Source organism: Chelonoidis abingdonii, chromosome 13 (genome assembly GCF_003597395.2).
Source record: "Chelonoidis abingdonii isolate Lonesome George chromosome 13, CheloAbing_2.0, whole genome shotgun sequence".
Classification (NCBI taxonomy): domain Eukaryota; kingdom Metazoa; phylum Chordata; order Testudines; family Testudinidae; genus Chelonoidis; species Chelonoidis abingdonii.
Window position 1 is genome coordinate 22,540,864 of NC_133781.1, and position 18,739 is coordinate 22,559,602.

An 18,739-nucleotide genomic window follows, 5' to 3' on the forward strand; every position below is an offset into this window, starting at 1 on the left:
GGGTAAGCCAGGAGGATGTGTGTACCCACTGGTGCTGGGAAAAATTTGTGCCTATGGCTGTAATTATACCCTGTAGGGGTTCCAGTGTACCTATCTAACAGAACTGGAAGAGACCCTGAAAGGTCATCAGGTCCAGCCCCCGCTAGCAGGACCAAGTACTGATTTTTCCCCCAGATCTCTAAGTGGCCCCCCCTCAAGGACTGAACTCACAACCCTGGGTTTAGCATGCTACTGCGCAAACCACTGAGCTATCCTGTCCCCCCTGCTATGTGATAGTAAGTGACAACTAGGGGTGTGTGGCTGGAGGGGAGTTTTATTTCCATATTGAAACAGGTTCTCTCAGGCTATTTGGGTGGCCCATTCTATGATGTGATCTACTTTTCTGGCGGAGTGTCCTTGTTTGGTGAAGGTGGTTTTATGTATTAAAGTGTATGTCCCGGACTTTCTCCTCAGAGCATATTCTACAGTATCTGATTGCCTGGCTAGAGATAACAGATTTATTGGTGTGTTTGGGGTAGTCACTGGATCTGTGAAGGGAGGGGTGGTGATCCATAGATTTCTTGTATATAGTCCTCTGTAAGGTTCCATTGCTGAAGCTGATTGTGGTGTCCAGAAAGTTGATGGTATTGTGGGAATGTTCTAAAGAGAGTTTAATAGATGGCAGTGGTTGCTGAAGTTGCAGTGGAAATCTGAGGTAGGTCACCTGTCGAGAGGATGAAAATATCATTGATGTATCTCAGGTATATAATTCGTTTCATGGTGCATTTGTCCACATTCAGGGATGTGATTGATTAATTTTTGCCAATACAGTTATACCTGTAAAGCCATAGTGTGGATGCCATTAAACTAGAATAAAGCGATCTTATACCAGTGTAGTTTATTTCAGCTCCCAAACCGGAATAACCTATGGGTATTATAAGCACTTTTATACCAGAGTAATTGCATCCAAATAGGGGGTTGCGCTGCTTTATTTATGGCAATGCTGTTAAAGTGGCAAAGTCCTAAGATGATAAATCACCTGGAGTTTCCAGGCTATAACAGGCATTATGTACAATAGCAATACAGAGTGTAGTTACAAACACAAATTCCTGTACTTAGATTTTTAAATTATTATTTAAGATCCCCATAGTGTTTGCCTGGTGCACCAGAGCAATTCCCCATTAGATAATTTTCTATCCATGTGAAGGCAATTTTTTTCTTGTGCGACGCTGCCAGAGCTTTCAGGAAGGGAGAGACATGCAGTTGAGACAATGCAAATTTGCATTAACTCCAACACAACCTCACCCAAAACTGAAGTATCATTGGTTGCATTCAACGTCTTTTCATACAAGAAGGGAAGGCATTTTAACTGGAAACTAATGATGATCTCCAAGAGGGCTCCACCCTGAGTTCTGGATTTCTAATGAAAAATGCCAAGTGGAATTCAGTGGAAATTGTTGAGTTTCAAACAGTTTTGATGCAAAACCATGGGGACTGCATGACTTTGGCATGACACCGTACATCAAATCCTGATTAGCTCAAAGGGCTCATGGACCTCAGCAAAGTTTCTGTCACACATAGGCTGAGTTTTGTGTTTGCAGCTTCCTAGTTTTCGGGGGTTCACTTATTACAGATTTGGTTTCATCACAGAAGTTCAGATCTACTTGAATGTGGTATCCTCATTTTCTGGTATAGTGAAAGTAATAACACCACTGTAGCCTTCCCTAGTCCTTGCCACAGAGGGCCCTCACAGCCCTTTGAACAGCATCAGTTACTCGAGTATTGCAACTTGTAGTGGGTAGGTATCATCTCCATTTTACAGATGGGTAGCAAGCATAGAGGGAGGCTGAGGATAAGCTTTTCAAAAGTGGTCACATGCTTGTGTGCCTTTATCTTTGGGTGTGCAACGTGTGTTACTGACATGTCTCAAACTGCCCCAAAACTGAGGCACCCAAAACTTACAGCCACTTTTTGGCAAAGGGTGGGCTAATCTCTAGGCCAATGGCACACAGCACGTCCATGATAAAACAGGGAACAGAACCTAGAACTTCCAGGCAACAGAAGGCGTCCTCAGACCAATCCGCTGATAAACTCTGTCTCACTTCTGAATGAGACCAGGCTAAGGGGCTTGTTTTTCCAGGGTATTATCATTTTGCTTGCCTAAAGTAAGGAGAAATAGGGAAGAAACCATTCCCTGTAATCATGCTCCAAGGCATTAGATACGCTTCCTCACGCCAGATGCTGCTATGCAACTTCTCACACTGCCTGGGCGATTGCTGAGTTCTGCAGATGGAGCTGCAGTAGTCTCTCACACTGATACCTCTTCCGGCTTCAGTGTTTCTCTTCTGGGGGACACCCCTTTGGTATGAGAACCTATGCTGCACATGTACTGGTGCACATGAGAGGGATTAGTCCTCATACGCTGAAGGTTGGAAATGCTGTCCACCATTGTCTCCCAAAAGACTAAGGTCTAACTGCCCCTCTTAGGAATGCAGACACTGGGACAAGCAGCCTGCTCCCGCCCTGCAGGTGCAGATCTCCCATTGACATCAGTGGGAATTACTCACACAGGAGAGAATAGAATAGGCAGTAGAGGTTTGCCAGGCTGATTGCAGAGGAAAATTCTGCCTCTGTATAAACTCCTATGGTCAATATGTGCCCTCACTTACCCCCATCCAGCCCCATTCATTTAAACATCATTTAATTTGGCCTTTTATGGTCTTGGGTCCTAGCCTAGTTTGCATTTCTAATTTGCTTTCATCCCCTGTGTGTCACATGCAAGCTCACTTGTTGATACTTTAGTGTCTCCAAGACAGAATCTATACCTTGAAAGAACTCTGCTGCCGAGGGTGAGATACATGGGTCCCTTCACGCACCAGTTCTATAACTGCGCTTTGCCAGATTTCAGTGCAAAAGCTGCTGAGTTACCCTAATGACCCATACTCCAGCTGAAGCCATTCCCTTCAATGCAGTCCATAAAAATCTGCTTTCAAAAAAGAGGCAGAAAAATTATTTTCTTTCCCAGGACACCCACTTGGCAGGCCTATTAGAGCTGTGTTTGACCAGGCCCCTCCAGCTGTGCTGATGTCAATCACTTTTCTCATTTTTAACCAGGAAAGACACTTCTTGAATGCACCTGTTCAATTATTTAGCATGCTATGTGTTTCCTGTTAATTGTCACTCATGCAAAGGCTTTATATTGTAAGGGGACACCCTAATATTTTTTAATGACCTTAAGCAAAGTGATTGACATTGGACACCAGTGTCAGATGTTCTGGTGATGCAACATGTTCTCCCAGTAGCAGGAAAGCTTCCTGCTGTGATTAAGTTGGTGCTATGAAAGTGCTAAAATGTGTTGTCAGCTTTCCTCTGATGCAAGCAGTTTTATTATCGTGTCAAGTAACCACGGAGTGTAGCAACGCAAATACTGACTCCAAACATCCCCTCCCACATGTACAGCCTGCTCTATTTAAAACACAATGTGCGCTTCACAAGTCCCCAGATAAGTTAGGGAGTTTAGAAGCATAAGCCCTGCTGGGGAGGAGAGGAAGAAAGCACTCAAGTCACAGTGCCTGAGTGGTATCAAGCCATGATCGCTCCCAGGCCAGAGAGTGCCTGGGGAGGGATTCCCCTTATTGCACCTGTTCAACAGGTGTAGTCAATGCTCCCATCTATGAAGCCATCCTGGCATGCAGGGAGATAGGGGTACATGGGAAGGAATGCGATGATGCCAGGCCCTTGTGCAGATGCATTTGAGAGGGAAAGGCCTGCCTACAAACTCTTTCCTCTTTAGCAGGTAGATTGCGGCACTAGTTCAGTTACAGCCCAATGACTTTAATGGGATTTTAGCAGAATTTAGCCCATTATGTTGAGCACAGTGAGCAGGGGCTGGGTGCGACGGGTGGTCACCCTGGCCTCCAATGGCTAGGGGTGCCATTCTGTTGTGCTGCTTGGCTGCTGTCAGGCAGGGAGAGGATACTAAAAACATTTTCCACCCTTGCCTTCAAAACACCTAGGGCCATCCCCGGTAGTGCCTCTGACCCTGTTTCCCCATCCCAACATTTGCAATGTCTGCCTTTGTCTTGACCTCCAGTCCGAGCTAACTTGGGGTTGTCATTTTCAAGCCCATTTCAGCCACTTGGGTCTCACAAAAAGAAATGAAATTTCTGCCCATTGAACTGTAAGTGCCTGATACTGCAGCCTGGCTTTCAGGCAAAACAGAACTGCCATTAGCTTCAAGAGAAGATGTGGATCAGGGCTCTCATGTTGGTCCTAGATAGCACGAAAGATAGAAAGTCATCTGTATTTATCACTTGAGAATGTTTTGTTTTGCCTTCTTCTGGATCAACCCACCCAATTAACCAATGGAGCAAGACAGCCTTGGAAGATAAAGCATTTCAGAGCACAGAGCTGTGCCAGCAGGACAACTGCACCAGAAACGGGCTCTTGTTCCATCCAGTTTTGAACAGAAAATGATTTTGTGTAACCTGAGCCTGTAGTTGATGGCAGATCTTGCCAGCTATCGGTGATTAAGTTGCCAGTGTTTGCCTGCCATGAATAATGACCAAACAATTGTTTTCAAGGCTACAGCCTGTAAAAAATATTCTATTAACTCAGAAGGGAACAGCGTGCCAAATAAAAACTGACTGCAGAGTCTTTACTTACTGCTGCAAAAACAGTATAGTCTTCAGTTACAATCCTGTTTTGCTTCAGTCTTTTCAGCAGTGCAAGCTGTTTTTTAAAGCAGTAGATTGAACTTCTGTCTCCTTTCTTGCAAAGGCCTTGGATCTCGATGCACATTTAAGGTTAGAGGACTGACTAAAGGAACTGTGTAAAAATGATAACTTCTTAGTCAACAAATCTGCTCACTGTGTATAGTTAATCAAATGCAAGGAAGGGATAGCTCAGTGGTTTGAGCATGGGCCTACTAAACCCAAGGTTATGAGTTCAATACTTGAGAGGGCCATTTGGGGATTGGTCCTGCTCTGAGCACATGGTTGGACTAGATGATCTCTTGAGGTCCTTTCCAACCTTAATAATATAAGATTTTCCTCATTTTTGAGAGCATTTAAGCTTGTGCATAAGTCCAACCTATTCAGGACAGTATTTAAATGTGTGCTTAAATGCAATACTGAATAGGGGTGCTTTTCTAAATCAGGCACCTACCCTAACTTTACTAGATGTTGTCCATACAACTGTAAAATATAGAAACCTCTTTTTTCCCCCCCTCTACATCTACATGCATCTGGAGAAATGCAAGATAATGTAAAAGGGTATTTTGTTTTAATTCTGAGCCCCAGTGCACAGTATTAGGGACTGTGCCTTTAAGGACTGAGCATCCCAGACAGAGTCTAGGCAGGATTGAGTGAAGCTCCTCTTACGGACACCCAGTTGGAACCAGACACTGAATAAAGCAGAGCTCTTGCAAGCACCTTAAGCACTGAGTGACCATAGAATACCACGCATTTTGCAAAGAGTCCCAGGTGCCGTGCTTGCTACTGTGAGTAGATCCAATGACACCAATGGATCTACTTGTGGTGATGAGCACTACACCTGGTGTTGGGTATCTGCAGGATTGGGCCCTATGTATCAACACAGAGTGGTAATTATGAGACTGATCCTGCATATATTTATGTACATGGGTAACATGTGAGTAACCCCATCAACGCCATAGTATAAATACTATTGCTGACATACATAAAGCTCAGTCCTACGAAGACATATTATTTTGATGTAGCTCCATCTTCACTGAAGATGTAAATAAGGAAAACTCCTCAGATCACGCATAGGCTTTGTAAGTATAGAGGAGACAGGGCACTCTGTGTTCAAAATTATTAGCACAACTATTGCTCTACAAAGGGATGTTATGAAAAGAAGATCGTAAAGCTCCAGGATCAAAGCTGAAAGGACAAGCTGTCCCAATAACAATGAAAAGTGCTAGACTTTCTAAAGATCTAGCAGCACTGAATGTTTATTATTTTAAATGAAATGTACATTTAATCTTTTTTTTTTATCAAAGTGCTAAATCCGACCACTTTAATTTACAAAAAACTCACTTTAAGCTATACTCATACCTCGTTATTTATGTTGGACAAATATAATTACAAATACCTACCTACCTCTATTCAATAGTAAAACAAGTTTAATATTACTGTTTTTTTTAAAAAGTACCACTCATAACACATAGGAACAAACCAAAATGACCTGCCATCCTCACATCAGCTTATTGAGCAATCACAGGTTTTTTTTTTTCCTGTTTATTTTTCCCTAGAACAACCTAAGTCAAAGGCAACTAGCCACAAGGTGTATTTTTGTCATCTGTTCAAATGCTACGACTCCTCCCTTGGTCAGATCTCACAGTGCGTATTATTTTTAAGCAGGTTTCTGGCACATCAGATCAGGTTAAGTTATTTTCTTGATTGTTCACCGGGCTCCCTTTCCAATAGTATCTGAGTGTTAACTGCAGTCAAAAGAATAAGTCATGACACATTTTTTTTCTGTGAAGAAAAAAAAAATATCCACCTTTCTTCCCCCCTCTGTCTTGGAAGAAATCTCACTGTCTGTAAGTTTGTGAAAAGACAGATACTAACAATTCCAAAGATGCTCCTAGAGTCTCTCAATCCAACCTATTTTCATTCCAATCCAGTCAAAAACTTCCTGCAGTCTGACTTATCAATAAATAGTCAAATTGACTTACAAGGGAGCTCTCTTCTGTTCATGGTTTTCCTGGTAGTCTCTAACCAAACAAGCTTCTCTGATTCGCCACAAGTGCTGTCTGACTCTCCCGCCTTTTGGCTTTCTTGTGCTGTTGCCTGATTTTCCAGCACAAGGCGCTAGAAGCCAGCAAGAGGAGTCCAGATGACAAGAGGACCAGTCCGAACACTGAGATGATTGAGCCGTGGGAATTGAAGCTGTACGCCACAGCGGTGACCACCACTCCAGCTATAAGAATGACCACGCCAAAGGGGATAGTGCAACGGTAACAGGACAGCTCCGCTCCTCCGGTTGCTGCAGTCAGCTGGCACTCACTGACTAAAGGGACAGTGGTTACCACGCAGTCATTGTTATTGCTCTTCTCCATCGTTACAGGTTCAGGATGCTTTGGAGCTCCCAGAATCTCTTTAATGGGCTCGTCTGTCATCTTGTGCTTCTGGACTTTCTAGGCAAATTCTTAGGCTAGACCAGGTTCTGCTGAATATGCCTTACACTGTGGAAAGAAGATGCAAGCATTCAGCTGATAAGTCTTTAACTATTATGCACATTTATGGAACACAGAAAGGTCCCAGTCCGGATCAGGGCCCAGTTGTGCTAGAGGCTGCACAAACATAGCATCTTTGAGTGTGCAAAGATTTATGTCTGGGCTTAACTTTCAGCATGAGTGTATTTCCTGTTGATTGCAGTGGACTGGAGTTGATTTGAAACGGAGCTACTCCGAGGCCTGAAGTTAAGCACATGCATAAGTCTTTGAAGGAACTGAGCCACAAAGCTAGACAAAAGCTTGCCCTGAAGGGTCTTGGGCCAAATCTTGTTGTCAGCTACATCTGTACAACCTAAAGTCAATGAGCTGGTGGAAAATAGGTGCGACTTCTTAGACTTCAGTGGAATTGCACCTGCTTATGTTATGGAATTTGGCACAGTGAGTTTGCTTGTGTGAGAGAGCAGAATTTGGCTAATCTTGTCACATTTTTAATATATAGGCATTGCTCATCACTACGGCATCTACATTTAGGCCCCGATCCTGGAAAGGCTCAAGCACCCATTTAACTCAAAGCTTCTGAATAGTCCCACTGAGTTCAATAAGGCTAGTCATCTACTTAAAGTTAGGCACATTAGTAAGTCTTGAAGGCTTGGGGCTTTAAAAGAAGGGGGAGGGTCTGATGCATTTTCACCCAAAGTACATGAACCAGCTAGGCAGTTTAAAATAAAAATATAAACTAGCAAACAGTAATATAACAGCTTGATCCTGGGAGATAATTGTTATAAAAATAAAAAAAAAAAAATCAGCTCTTCCTTCTATTATTTTATTTATACATATAAATAAAACCAGGAAGCTTTTTACAATAAGTCTCATCTCTATTAATTGTTTATAAGTTATTAGATTCCACATCCTTTGTACTTTTCTTGAGTCTTTCTTCTCAATTCTTAAATAGCACATCACTGACTCTAGATCACCGGATATCACCTGTCAGTAGGGAATATGTCAAATAAGCAATACTACGTATTTATTTAGTTTCATAACAGTGTTGCAACTTCCATAACTGTACTTAACTCGCATTCCTCCTGAGAGATTGCATGGGTATTGCCTCTCGGAATCATTTTATTACAGCTTCTTTGAAAGCAAATCATGACAAGCATAAAAAGGGGCCAGATTCTGCCCCCTTTACTCACACTGAGTAATAACTGAGTAGCCCCATTGAGCTAAGTAAGAATTTGCAGAATCAGGGCCTAGATGCAGACAGGAAGTCAGTAAACAGTGATACCATCTATCAATTTTTAATGGGAACTGGACATCCAAATCCCTAGGCGCCACTGAAAATCTCAACCTAAATATATCTACAGTATAAATGCACAGTTTTGATCAAACTTATTTTGACAGTTCTAATATCGATTTCAATTTCCAGTCTTGGGTTGGAAGATAAGTTTGAAGCTGTCCATGAAGTGAATGACTAATTCAGAGAATAAACTTTTCATTCGATAGATCAAATATTTTACTTTTTGGTTCATTTAAAAAAAAAAGTTCTTTCTTTTAGACTCTGCCACAGACAACAAGTAGAACTGCTTGTGTGAGTAACATTCAGTGCATGTGTAAACTGGTACATGCTCAGGGCCTCAAATATTTAAACGCATCTGGGATTTTCAAAAGAAAATAATGAAATTATTTGTCCAAATGGGATTTGAGCACCTAACTCCTACAGGCTCAGTTGAAAATCCTGGGCTGTGGGCTCTCTGGAGCAGGAACTGCCCTTGATTTATATCTGCATGAGACCTAGCATAACAAGGCTCTCAGCTCATCCTTGATCGGGGTTCCTAGACACTACGGCCATGCAGTAACATGCAGGGTACCCAGCACTGTGGAATCCAAGTGCTGGGAAATACCAACAGTTGCTTTATTTTAAATGATTCTAACTCTCTCCTTTCATCCAGACTCTCTCAACACCCCAAATCCCTGCTTGTTTTGTCTATTTGACAGCTCACATTTCTCACCCTGAGGCTGGGTCTGTCCCCTATTGGCACTGAACAATAAGCTGTCTCTCAAGTTAAGGATTATTTAGAGAAAGGGGTTTGCACTGAATGTTTCTAAAAACCTACAAATGCGCCTGTATTGGGATGGGCTCATTCTAGGCCCTAATCTTCCCGCTTCAATACATCAAGCCTGGGATTGTTAAAGGGATTTAAGTTCCCACTGAATTTCAAACTCCCTTAGGCTTCTTTGAAAACTCCAGCCTAAAGCTGTTAAACTGCCCAATTGACCACTACAGCAATCCTTAATGGGACACACTTTGGCTGCATCTACACTTGCAGCAAAGGGGTGTGATTCCCAGCTCCCATAGACACACTCATGCTAGCTCTCATTGAGTGAGTCCGCCAAAAAAAGTGTAGCCACAGTAGCATGGGCAGCAGTGACACGGGCTAGCAGCCTCCCAGTGACAAACCTGCTTGGATCCCCTGGCTAGGTACGTGAGGCTGCCGCTCACCAGCGATCATGCTACTGCGGCTACATACTATTCACAGTGCACTAGCTCGATGGGAGCTAGCACATACCCCCACCTCACAATCACACCCCCAGCTTCAAGCAAAGAAGTAGCCTTAGAGGACTCCAGACATTGCAATAAATCTGGAGTTAAAGTGTGCCCCAATTAATAATGAATTGCATGGCATGTACGCAGGCATTTGCAGACTGTAAGTACCCTGGGTACACATGCCCCTTCTTTGTTTAATGAACATATAGTTTCAGGCCTCACACCTGTCCCTGTGTGCCCCCTGCCAGTTTTGGTGGGTTAACAATCAGATTTGCCTGTTTCAATTACAATGTGTTTTCTTTCCTGAGCCCATGTGGCAAAACCCTGCAGGGCAGAAGGGTGTGCATGTAGTGAGCACGGCTTGGGCTGATCCCCATTGACATCCACAGACTTCCACACAGTCTTTCTGGCCATTCAGGTGCATCTGACTAGACAACATCTGGGACTGTCAAAGGAGGCCATCGGAGTTTGGTGTGGACATTCAATTTCAAGTTGGTGCTTGGGCAAGGACAAGCTGAAGCGATGGAGGAAAAACACCCACTATTTCCTTGAATCGCTTTGCTGTAAGATTCCTAGTGATCAGAAGTTCCAAACTGGGGGGTCAGGCACAGCTTCAGGGGTAGCCGAGTTATTACTGGGAGGGGTATGAGTGTCGCAGCCTCGCAGCCGCCCAATGGTTGCTTCCACATCCTATAATGGGTATATTAAATAAAAACCTCTCTTATATATATTGTTAAAGGTAGTGGGGGGTCACGCACAACTCAGAGGCTCTTGCTATGTGAAAGGGTTCACCCAATACAAAAGTTGCAGAACGAGTGTCTTCAGTGTTACTAAAAATTTTGCCGAGCGAAAAGCTTCCTGGGTTCGGAGTTCCTGTTGCTCAAGGCCTGGTGAGCGTGTGTACTCGGTGTAAAGAGTGTAAGTGCACCGGGAGTCAGGAATGGTGCAGTTGTATAAATTCATAAACTGAAGAACGTTGCTAGTCTGCACAGCCGTAGCTTGCACATCCTGATGATGCGGCAAAGACAGCACGCGAGCCCATTTTAATGGCCACACTTGGAGCTGAATGGGACCCGGCATGCACTTACAAAATAGCCCTAGCCCTGCCTGGCGCGCTCTCCTGCTGGCCCTCCCACATTCGCACCACGGGGCAGGAGAGAAAGCATAGCCTGCGGCATCGAGACGGGTGCGGCCAAATGGCATACAGCAAGCTGCCGGCCCTCCCCTGCCTTCCACCTTCCCTGGAGCCATGCCGCCATGTGAGCGCTCTGGGGGTGGCAGCGTGCACGAGGGCAAGCATTTGGCTCCGCAGGGAGGCGGACTACGCTCCCTGTAACTGGAGGGGCAAGACTGTGTCGCTTCGTGGAGCAGATATCTAGCTCCGGTGGAGCCATGGTAAGGGGCCAGGGCTGGGGGGGGGGTTTGGATAAGGGGATGGGAGGCGTAAGATCGGTAGGCTGGAGGATGGGGCAGTGGATCGATGCGTCTAGGGTTTGTGAGGGGGAGGGGGTGAATAGGGGTCAGGGCACTCAGGAGACTGGGAGCAAGTAAGGTCCTTGCAGGGGGGAGTTGGTTGGGGGGTTTCTGAAGGGTGGTGCGTATGAGTTGGGGTTCTGGGGGGCTGTCAGGAGGCAGGGGTGTGAGAAAGGGGCTGGCGGCAGGCAGGGAGCTGGGGGGTTGGATGGGTTGGGAGTTCGGGGGTCCTGTCAGGGGGCGGGAGTGGTTGGATAGGCATGGAAGTCCGGGGGTCTGGCTGGGAACGGGTGTGGATAGGGTCGGGCAGTCAGGGGCAAGTAGGAGAATAGAGTACAGTTTGGGGATCCAGGAACAGGGAGGCTTAGATAGGGGTTGGGTCCAGGCGGAGGGGTAGTCAGGGGACAAGGAGCCATACGGGTTGACAGTTTTTAGGAGACAGTCACCCAGCCTCTCCCCTGAGCCCGGCCCCCCCTACACACACCACCCCTCTGCCCTGAGCACCACACCCCCCCCAGCCGTGCCCTGAGCCCGTACCTACCCTCATACATACCCAGCCCTCTGCTTGACTCCTTCATCCCTCCTCCACCCCGCAACCCTAGCCCTGACTGGTACCCCACCCATCACCCAGCCGGCCTCTGCCCTGACACGTACACCCCCGCACATACCCGCCCAGCGCCTGACTCCAGCCTTCTGGGTCCTGGCGCAGTAGTCCACACAAGCCCGCTGCTGGTGGTTCGTGGGCTGAGCAGACCCTTGCCAGCCGGGTCCTGGCCGCAGGCCCCGCTCAGCCCGCTGGCCGGCCTACGGTGAACAGAACCCCAGACCAGCAGCGGGCTGAGTGGGCCGGCAAGGTAATGCAACATTTTAAATTTCATTTAATGAGCTTCTTAAACATTTTGAAAACCCTGTTTATTTTACAATACAACACTAGTTTAGTTATATAATATATAGGCATAGAGAGAGAGACCTAAAAACGTTAAAATGTATTACCAGCACGCGAAACCTTAAATTAGAGTGAATAAATGAAGACTCGGCACACCGCTTCTGAAAGGTTGCCGACCCATGCACTACAGGAGGGGTGGGGCAATGGAGAACACAACTCAGAATGCTGTTTTTTAGCTTTGCTAGTGGGTCAAAACCTTTGTGTTATTTTAACTCCATTTCTCTTGTCTTAAACTTCCCAGACATTATAAAAAGACATTATTTACCACATCTCCCACAATAATGATTTAGCACATTTGGACTTTATCCATAGCTCACTGACGACAGCAGGGAAGTTCCCATTCACTTAAACAAGTTTATTATGGGCCTGATCGAAAAGCCTGTTGATTTTCCAAAACATTCATTGTACCTCTCCTTTAGATGTCTGTTGCTGACTACCTAGAGTCTGTCCCTCTGCTTCCACCAGTCTATTATGTACATTCCTAATAAGCATTGTATCACCTTGGTGTATAGTCTCAAACTTCACAAAGTTAGGACAAATATATGCATACTAAAAATATTATGGGAAGAAGCTAACTTCCCTGCTCAGTAAGCAATCTGTGTTAAATAACAAAAATGAACAACATGAAACATAAAATTCTCCTAAAAAAAAAGTACCAAAATCACCTACAGCCTGACCCTGACCCCGACCCCATCCAACTCTCTGGCAAAACTCGTATCCTTTTGACTTCAAAGGGGGGAAGGATACGTCTCTACATTAGAGTGTAAGTTCACAAATATTCATTTACAAAAATATGCTAAGCCACCTTGAGTTACTGGAAAGAAAGAAATAAACTCTTCCAAATACATGTAGTAAACGTACACACTCCTGGAAAACAAGGGCCAGATCCTCAGCATGTGTAAAGTGATGAAGATCAAGTGAAGTCAATTCTGATTGCCATCACCTGGGCAACATGGTTATAAAGTAGGAACTTCTAGGAAGGGCACACTAACAATACCAACAGGATTATGCCATTTAGTTTGCTTTTAGTGAATACACGTTTCTTTGTATTCAGTTTTTTTCCCAAGCAGCTATTTTTACTTGGGTAAAGGTGTTACAGTAGTTATTCTATAGATAAAGCTATAGCAAGGGTGGAGGAATGTTTTACTTTAGTATCCAGTAATAAATGTAAGATGAGATTTACTTAAGAGCTGAAACAAGATCCAGCTGTGTGCACCTACCATGTCCATCTGAAATCCATCACAGCAAATCACTTGGTAAGTGGCTGGGATGGGGGGCAGGGGAGCTGGTTTTAAAAAGCCTCCTCTGTCAATCTGAGGCAAAGTCAGGCAGCAGAAAGAGCAGCTCCAGGCTTTGAGGTGTTAGTTGTTGCTGGATTGGATGCGATATGGCTCTAGCATGGAGGTTTCCTACAAGAAAAGAGTTTGGGTAAAATCAGCCCTTCAGAACAAAGCTCCTGCAAGGAAATAAGGGTCTCCTCTACACTGGCTTCTGACAGGCTGGGGGACTTTCCACCTCCCTCACTCTGCTCTTTAGTGCCTATTTCCTTGGTGGCAGCAGCCTCTTGCTTTTGACCTGCTGTTTTTCCTCTGACAGTGTGCCACCTTCATTGATGAGCACTGGAACCCAGGACATCCTCATCCATTAAAGCATCCGGCAAAAGAGCTTGAGGGAAGATGGAGTGGAATCTTATTTGGCTGAATCTCTACTGCCCAATGTAACCCTTAACCCCTCATCCTCAGGAGATGTGGGTTCTAGGCTCAGCTTTTCTGCTAAGTGACTTGGGTATGTCACTTCACCGCTCAGTGCCTCCGTTTCCCTACATGTAAACTGTGGATAATGATACTGACCCCCCGACTTTGTAAAGTGCTTTAAGATCTACTGATCGTGTCCTGCTATTATATAGCTTTATTACACTAAAAACATCCCTTTTTATCCAGTCAAACTGAAGCCTGTGTCCCAGTCTGATAAACACTGTTCCAACACTATCAGTAGATATCAGGCTCTCATTTTCTTTTTTGAATTTTTTAAATAAGATTTCTAAGGGCTCAGAACCTGGAGCAGTTCAGGGAGACAGTTTTGAGAGAGGCAGAGTGATGGAAACTTATCAACGGCAGTAACAGCTGTGAGATCACCAGGCAGCTGGGTTACCTCATGAAACAGCAAAGACTTACGTTACCAGGCTTATTCACCATTGCTTTTCTCTGTGCGTGTGTGAAGGTGGTAAATTGTTAGGATCATTTTAACTCTGCAGTGGGGCCTTTGAGGAAGGCAATAAATACTTGGAATAATAAAACTGAAGTTATTTTTAAATAGCTCATAAATGCAGTGTGAATAACTGTTATTCTCCAGAATCTCAAGGTAATATGTCCATGAATACGGTACCTAAAATACATACAGCTGATCACTGACATAAATAAGATCTCCTTTCTTATCCTCTTGAATAAGTTGTTGTGCCTGATGCCTAACAAAGTTACTAGTTGAACTTTAGATAACACCCCCGCCCCCGAAACCTTTAATTAGTTATAGCAGGGGTAGGCAACCTATGATATAGGTGCCGAAGGCAGCACACAAGCTGATTTTCAGTGGCGCTCACACTGTCGGGGTCCTGGCCACCTGTCCGGGGGGCTCTGCATTTTAATTTAATTTTAAATGAAGCTTCTTAAACATTTTAAAAGCCTTATTTACTTGACATACAACAATGGTTTAGTTATATATTATAGACTTAGAGAAAGAGACCATCTAAAAATGTTAAAATGTGTTACCGGCACATGAAACCTTAACTTAGAGTGAATAAATGAAGATTTAGCACACTGCTTCTGAAACGTTGCCGACCCCTGAGTTATAGCATAGTCCTGCTGCAGGAAAAAGAAGGGAATATGCTGAATTACCTTCAAGTACACAGTAAGCTTTTGCTATCCACTGTATTCATTTTATAAGGAAATCTATTCAAAAACCTCTAACTAAGATGTTTGTGCTAAACAAACCACTGCGTCTGCGACATGCTTAGAAATAGATATGCTGGTCTGTGAGTGATCTGCATTTACCCTTGAATATGTTGCAGCGAAATAGCAGTGCCTGCCACAAAACTGAATCCACATAGCAAACTTATTTCTCCCCCCCAATCAAAGTAAAGAAGTTGAGATATGAAATCTCTAAATCAAGTCTCATGTTCAAACTCTGAAAGGTTCCAATGTGATGCGCTCTCAGGAGGTCAGCTCCATGCCAAATACCATTGGAGAAGTGCAAATAGATAGTGTGCGCCAGCTGCCACAGCCTTTGCACCTTTTTGCTTTTTATGCAATAGTGGAGGAAGGTGATTAAGACTTTTGCATAGATGTTCTGGGCCTGATTGTTGTCCTGTACCTTCCATAGTTCTTTGTAGGCACTTTGCACTTACTCACAGGAGTAAGCCTGTAGGATCAGGATAAAAAAAAGGTAGCAGAGGTACATGAAATATACACGCAGGCTGCATCCTAGTGTGGATGGGGTGCTGATATTGGTTGCTACACAAAATTCCTGCATGAAAGAATTACAAAAAGTTTGTTGCACTTTTTCATTTCTCAGCCAGAATCTTGGGAGGGTGGGGGAAGAATCTGCGCTGTTTACGATTTAGCCATTGAAAAATTGTCAGGAGGGAGACTTTGCAATATGCCATGCACCCCTAAGGCACTGTAAACTAATAACAGTCATGTCTAGAGTCAAATATAAGAGACGCGGCATGACCAGGCACAAAAAGGTTCACACTTGCTGTAATACACTCCACTGTTAGAGAAAAGAAGCAACTCCCTCCAAGTACAGGAGGGTTGGTACTAGGAATTCATACAACACCTTAAAGTTAAGAATTACATGCACTACACGCTGTACCTTTATGGGGAAAGGTCCTCCTGAACGTAACAAGGATTAAACCAACAGACACTGAATAGGGTTCTTTAGCAATTACAACTGCAGGATTTATTAGGGACCGAAATCCCTTCTTTGGTTCACTCCCCCCCTCATCCCTTGTTTGACCCACCCCATGGAACGTTACAACAGGTAGCCGAGTTCTCTGCCAACCGCAGCAGAAGGGATCAAACCCACCTCTCCCAGGGGGAGCCTGGTCAATTACAGCCGGGAGGACTGTTTGTTCCGCTACCCTCCGAACCGCTGTGCCCAAATCCCCGTACCTGCCTGCAGGCCAGTGACCGCTAACCAGCACAGCAGAGATCCGCATCCCTCGCGATTCCCTTTAGACCCAGAAAATCCCTCTCAACATCGCCGCAGTTCTGGGTCCCGTTCAGCCACGCGCACGTGCTGTGCGGCTCCCTCTGCTCCAGAAACTCGCCCGAGCCGACGGCCGGCTGCGGCGAAAAGCCCCTGCGCGGTGCCCAGCGGGCTTGAACTTTGGGCACGTGGGTGCCCGGGCTGCCGGAGCCCGGAGCCTGGGCGCGCCGCTTACCTTCGCCTCGGCCGGAGTGGAACTGGGGCCGCCAGCCCCTTGCACCGCGCACACAGCAGCCGGGGGGCGCACAGCAGCGCAAGGGAGTGTGAACAAAGTGCTGAGCCAGGCTGGAAGGCCGTTAAGGGACCGAGGGAAAGTCGTGGCTGGGAAGGGCTGAGCCGGTTGGGAGCAGGCGGGCCGGAGTTGGAAAAGCTGCTTGCTCCGTTCCCCTCTGGCGTCCTTCTTTCCGCTGGGCGGGAGGGGAGCAGGCTCGGCCGTCCAGCCCCCCGCCCCCTAGGCCTGAGCAAACCTGCCCCTGCGGAGCTCCCAGATTGGCCCTTGGGTGCTAGGGGACTAGAAATAACAATAACAATACTCCCTCCTCATCCACCCTCCCCAACTCGGAATCCCCCTTTCAGGTCCTCTGAAATGCTCTCAGAGCCCATGGTGATGGGCACTGTCTATTAACCTAGATACCACAAGCCTGGGGAAGCAGGTGCATTTTACAGCAGCGTCTGATATCTGACAAACCCAGAGGGTGACACAATCAAATCACCGCCCCCCCTTGCATGAAGGTTAATTGAAATGTGGTGTAAGGCTCTGATCCTGCAATGTGCTCCAAGTGGCAGGACTGCTGAGCCCTACAGACTTCAAAGGTGGGGGTCTGCTCAAGTGGAGTTCATGGCAGGATCAGTGTCTTGTGGTTTTTTTAAAGCTCTGCCGGAGCAAAGTGCGCTTTGAAATCCAGAGGGGCTCCTAACTGGCTGAAAAATAACGTTGGAAGGATGCGGCTTTCATCAGATGTAGAACTATGTTCTTAATGCAACAGAGTTTGAGGGTGTTTCTCAATCTTATTTAAAAACATTAAAAAGAATGTCTAGGCTTCAATCTATCAGTTAATATAATATCAATAATTTAGTTGTTTTTAATATTGTGGTTTCCTTTGTTTACCTTAGATATAAGCAGAAACATTTGCCTTAAATGTTGGAGGAAGGGTCTGTTTGGTTTTTTGTGGTTAAGTTTACCCATAGCTTACATTTAAAAGGCACTATTTAATCAGTGCTTGATAGATCAGCAAGGCACCAGATGCATTTAAGCAGCATCTGTTGCTGAGAATGTTCATGTACTTTTGAGACCCCTTTCTGGGGTGAAATTCTGGTCCCAGGGAAGTCAATGGAAATCTTGCCAAATCCAATTTTTCTGGGGCCAGGATTTCACCCTCTTCCTGTTGTGTTAACTTCTTTCTGGTGGAGATGCAGTCCCTTAAGTTATTCCACCATGGGTTCTGTCTCCTTCAGTCAAAGTCAGGCCAGAGGTGTTCTGGAGAACTGCCACTACTTTGTACAAGAAGTCTGCTATTTTCACCTTTTGTCTAGCATTCCTTTCTGATGCTTATTTTTGCAGCACCTTTCATCTGCCCCAAAAGACAGCCCAGCTCCCTCAGAATGGAATCTAATGTAAGTGGAGCTCAGTGTATGAGACCTGGGGTGTATTTCACCCTAATATTTTAGGTCAATGCTTTAATAGCCCCTGTATGAATATAGCACAAAGCAATGGTAGCTCTACCTAACTTTGTCACTAGTAGAATGCCTGATGACATGACTGCAGGACAGTCACTGGAGTCCTTGACAGACCTCGGGACTCCTGTCCTCTTCTCCAGATCTCAGCTATTTCATCCTGAAAACTCATCTGACCCGAGGTGTCCCTCTTTAGCAGGGCTGTCTGGTGTGAGCAAGATTCCCCCTGTAGCTTCTCCTCCCACCAACAAGGGGCTACTTGGGTTGAGCAGGCAACCAAGGCTGCTTCCTCTTCCTCCATCCCCTTCTCCCAGCTTACTATCGCAGTGAGTTAGAGACTGGGGAGAAGGAGACGGTAGGCACTGGTTGCCCCACACACTCTCATCACGCCCTTTGCTCATCATAGGGAGGGCTGATGGGAGTTCCATATGCGTATCTGGTAAAGAGAATTAACACCTGAGGAGGGAACAACGGTAGATGGAGATGAGTGGGGAAACAGGATGCAGAGATTTGGGGAAGGAGACAGAGAAGAGAGAGAACTGCAGGGCTGGCAAAGGACTGCAGTGGGAGGGGACCAGTGAAGGAGGGGAAAGAAAGACCAGGTGACCGGCAGAGAAAGGGAGACAGTGGCAGAGAATAAAAAGCGACAGGAGACACTGGGACA

The 18,739-nt window shown here is 45.4% G+C and overlaps 2 protein-coding genes across 5 annotated transcripts in view; one reads left to right on the forward strand and one right to left on the reverse strand.

Moving 5' to 3' along the window:
• The window catches only part of PCTP (phosphatidylcholine transfer protein), an 83,999-nt gene that overhangs the window by 32,290 nt on the left and 32,970 nt on the right, over positions 1–18,739 (forward strand). The window lies entirely within an intron of this gene.
• TMEM100 (transmembrane protein 100) lies at positions 6,288–17,338 on the reverse strand. 4 transcript variants are annotated; one of them, XM_032805610.2, is made up of 3 exons: positions 16,577–17,338; positions 13,359–13,547; positions 6,288–7,186 (listed from the first exon to the last, which is right to left on the reverse strand). In XM_032805610.2, the coding sequence occupies exon 3, from the start codon at positions 7,118–7,120 to the stop codon at positions 6,716–6,718; it is 405 nt and encodes a 134-aa protein (XP_032661501.1). In that variant the 5' UTR covers positions 7,121–7,186; positions 13,359–13,547; positions 16,577–17,338; the 3' UTR covers positions 6,288–6,715. The 4 variants fall into 4 exon arrangements, with proteins under 4 accessions (XP_032661501.1, XP_032661503.1, XP_074927936.1 ...); XM_032805612.1 differs by lacking the exon at positions 16,577–17,338 and adding an exon at positions 16,305–16,564; XM_075071835.1 differs by lacking the exon at positions 13,359–13,547.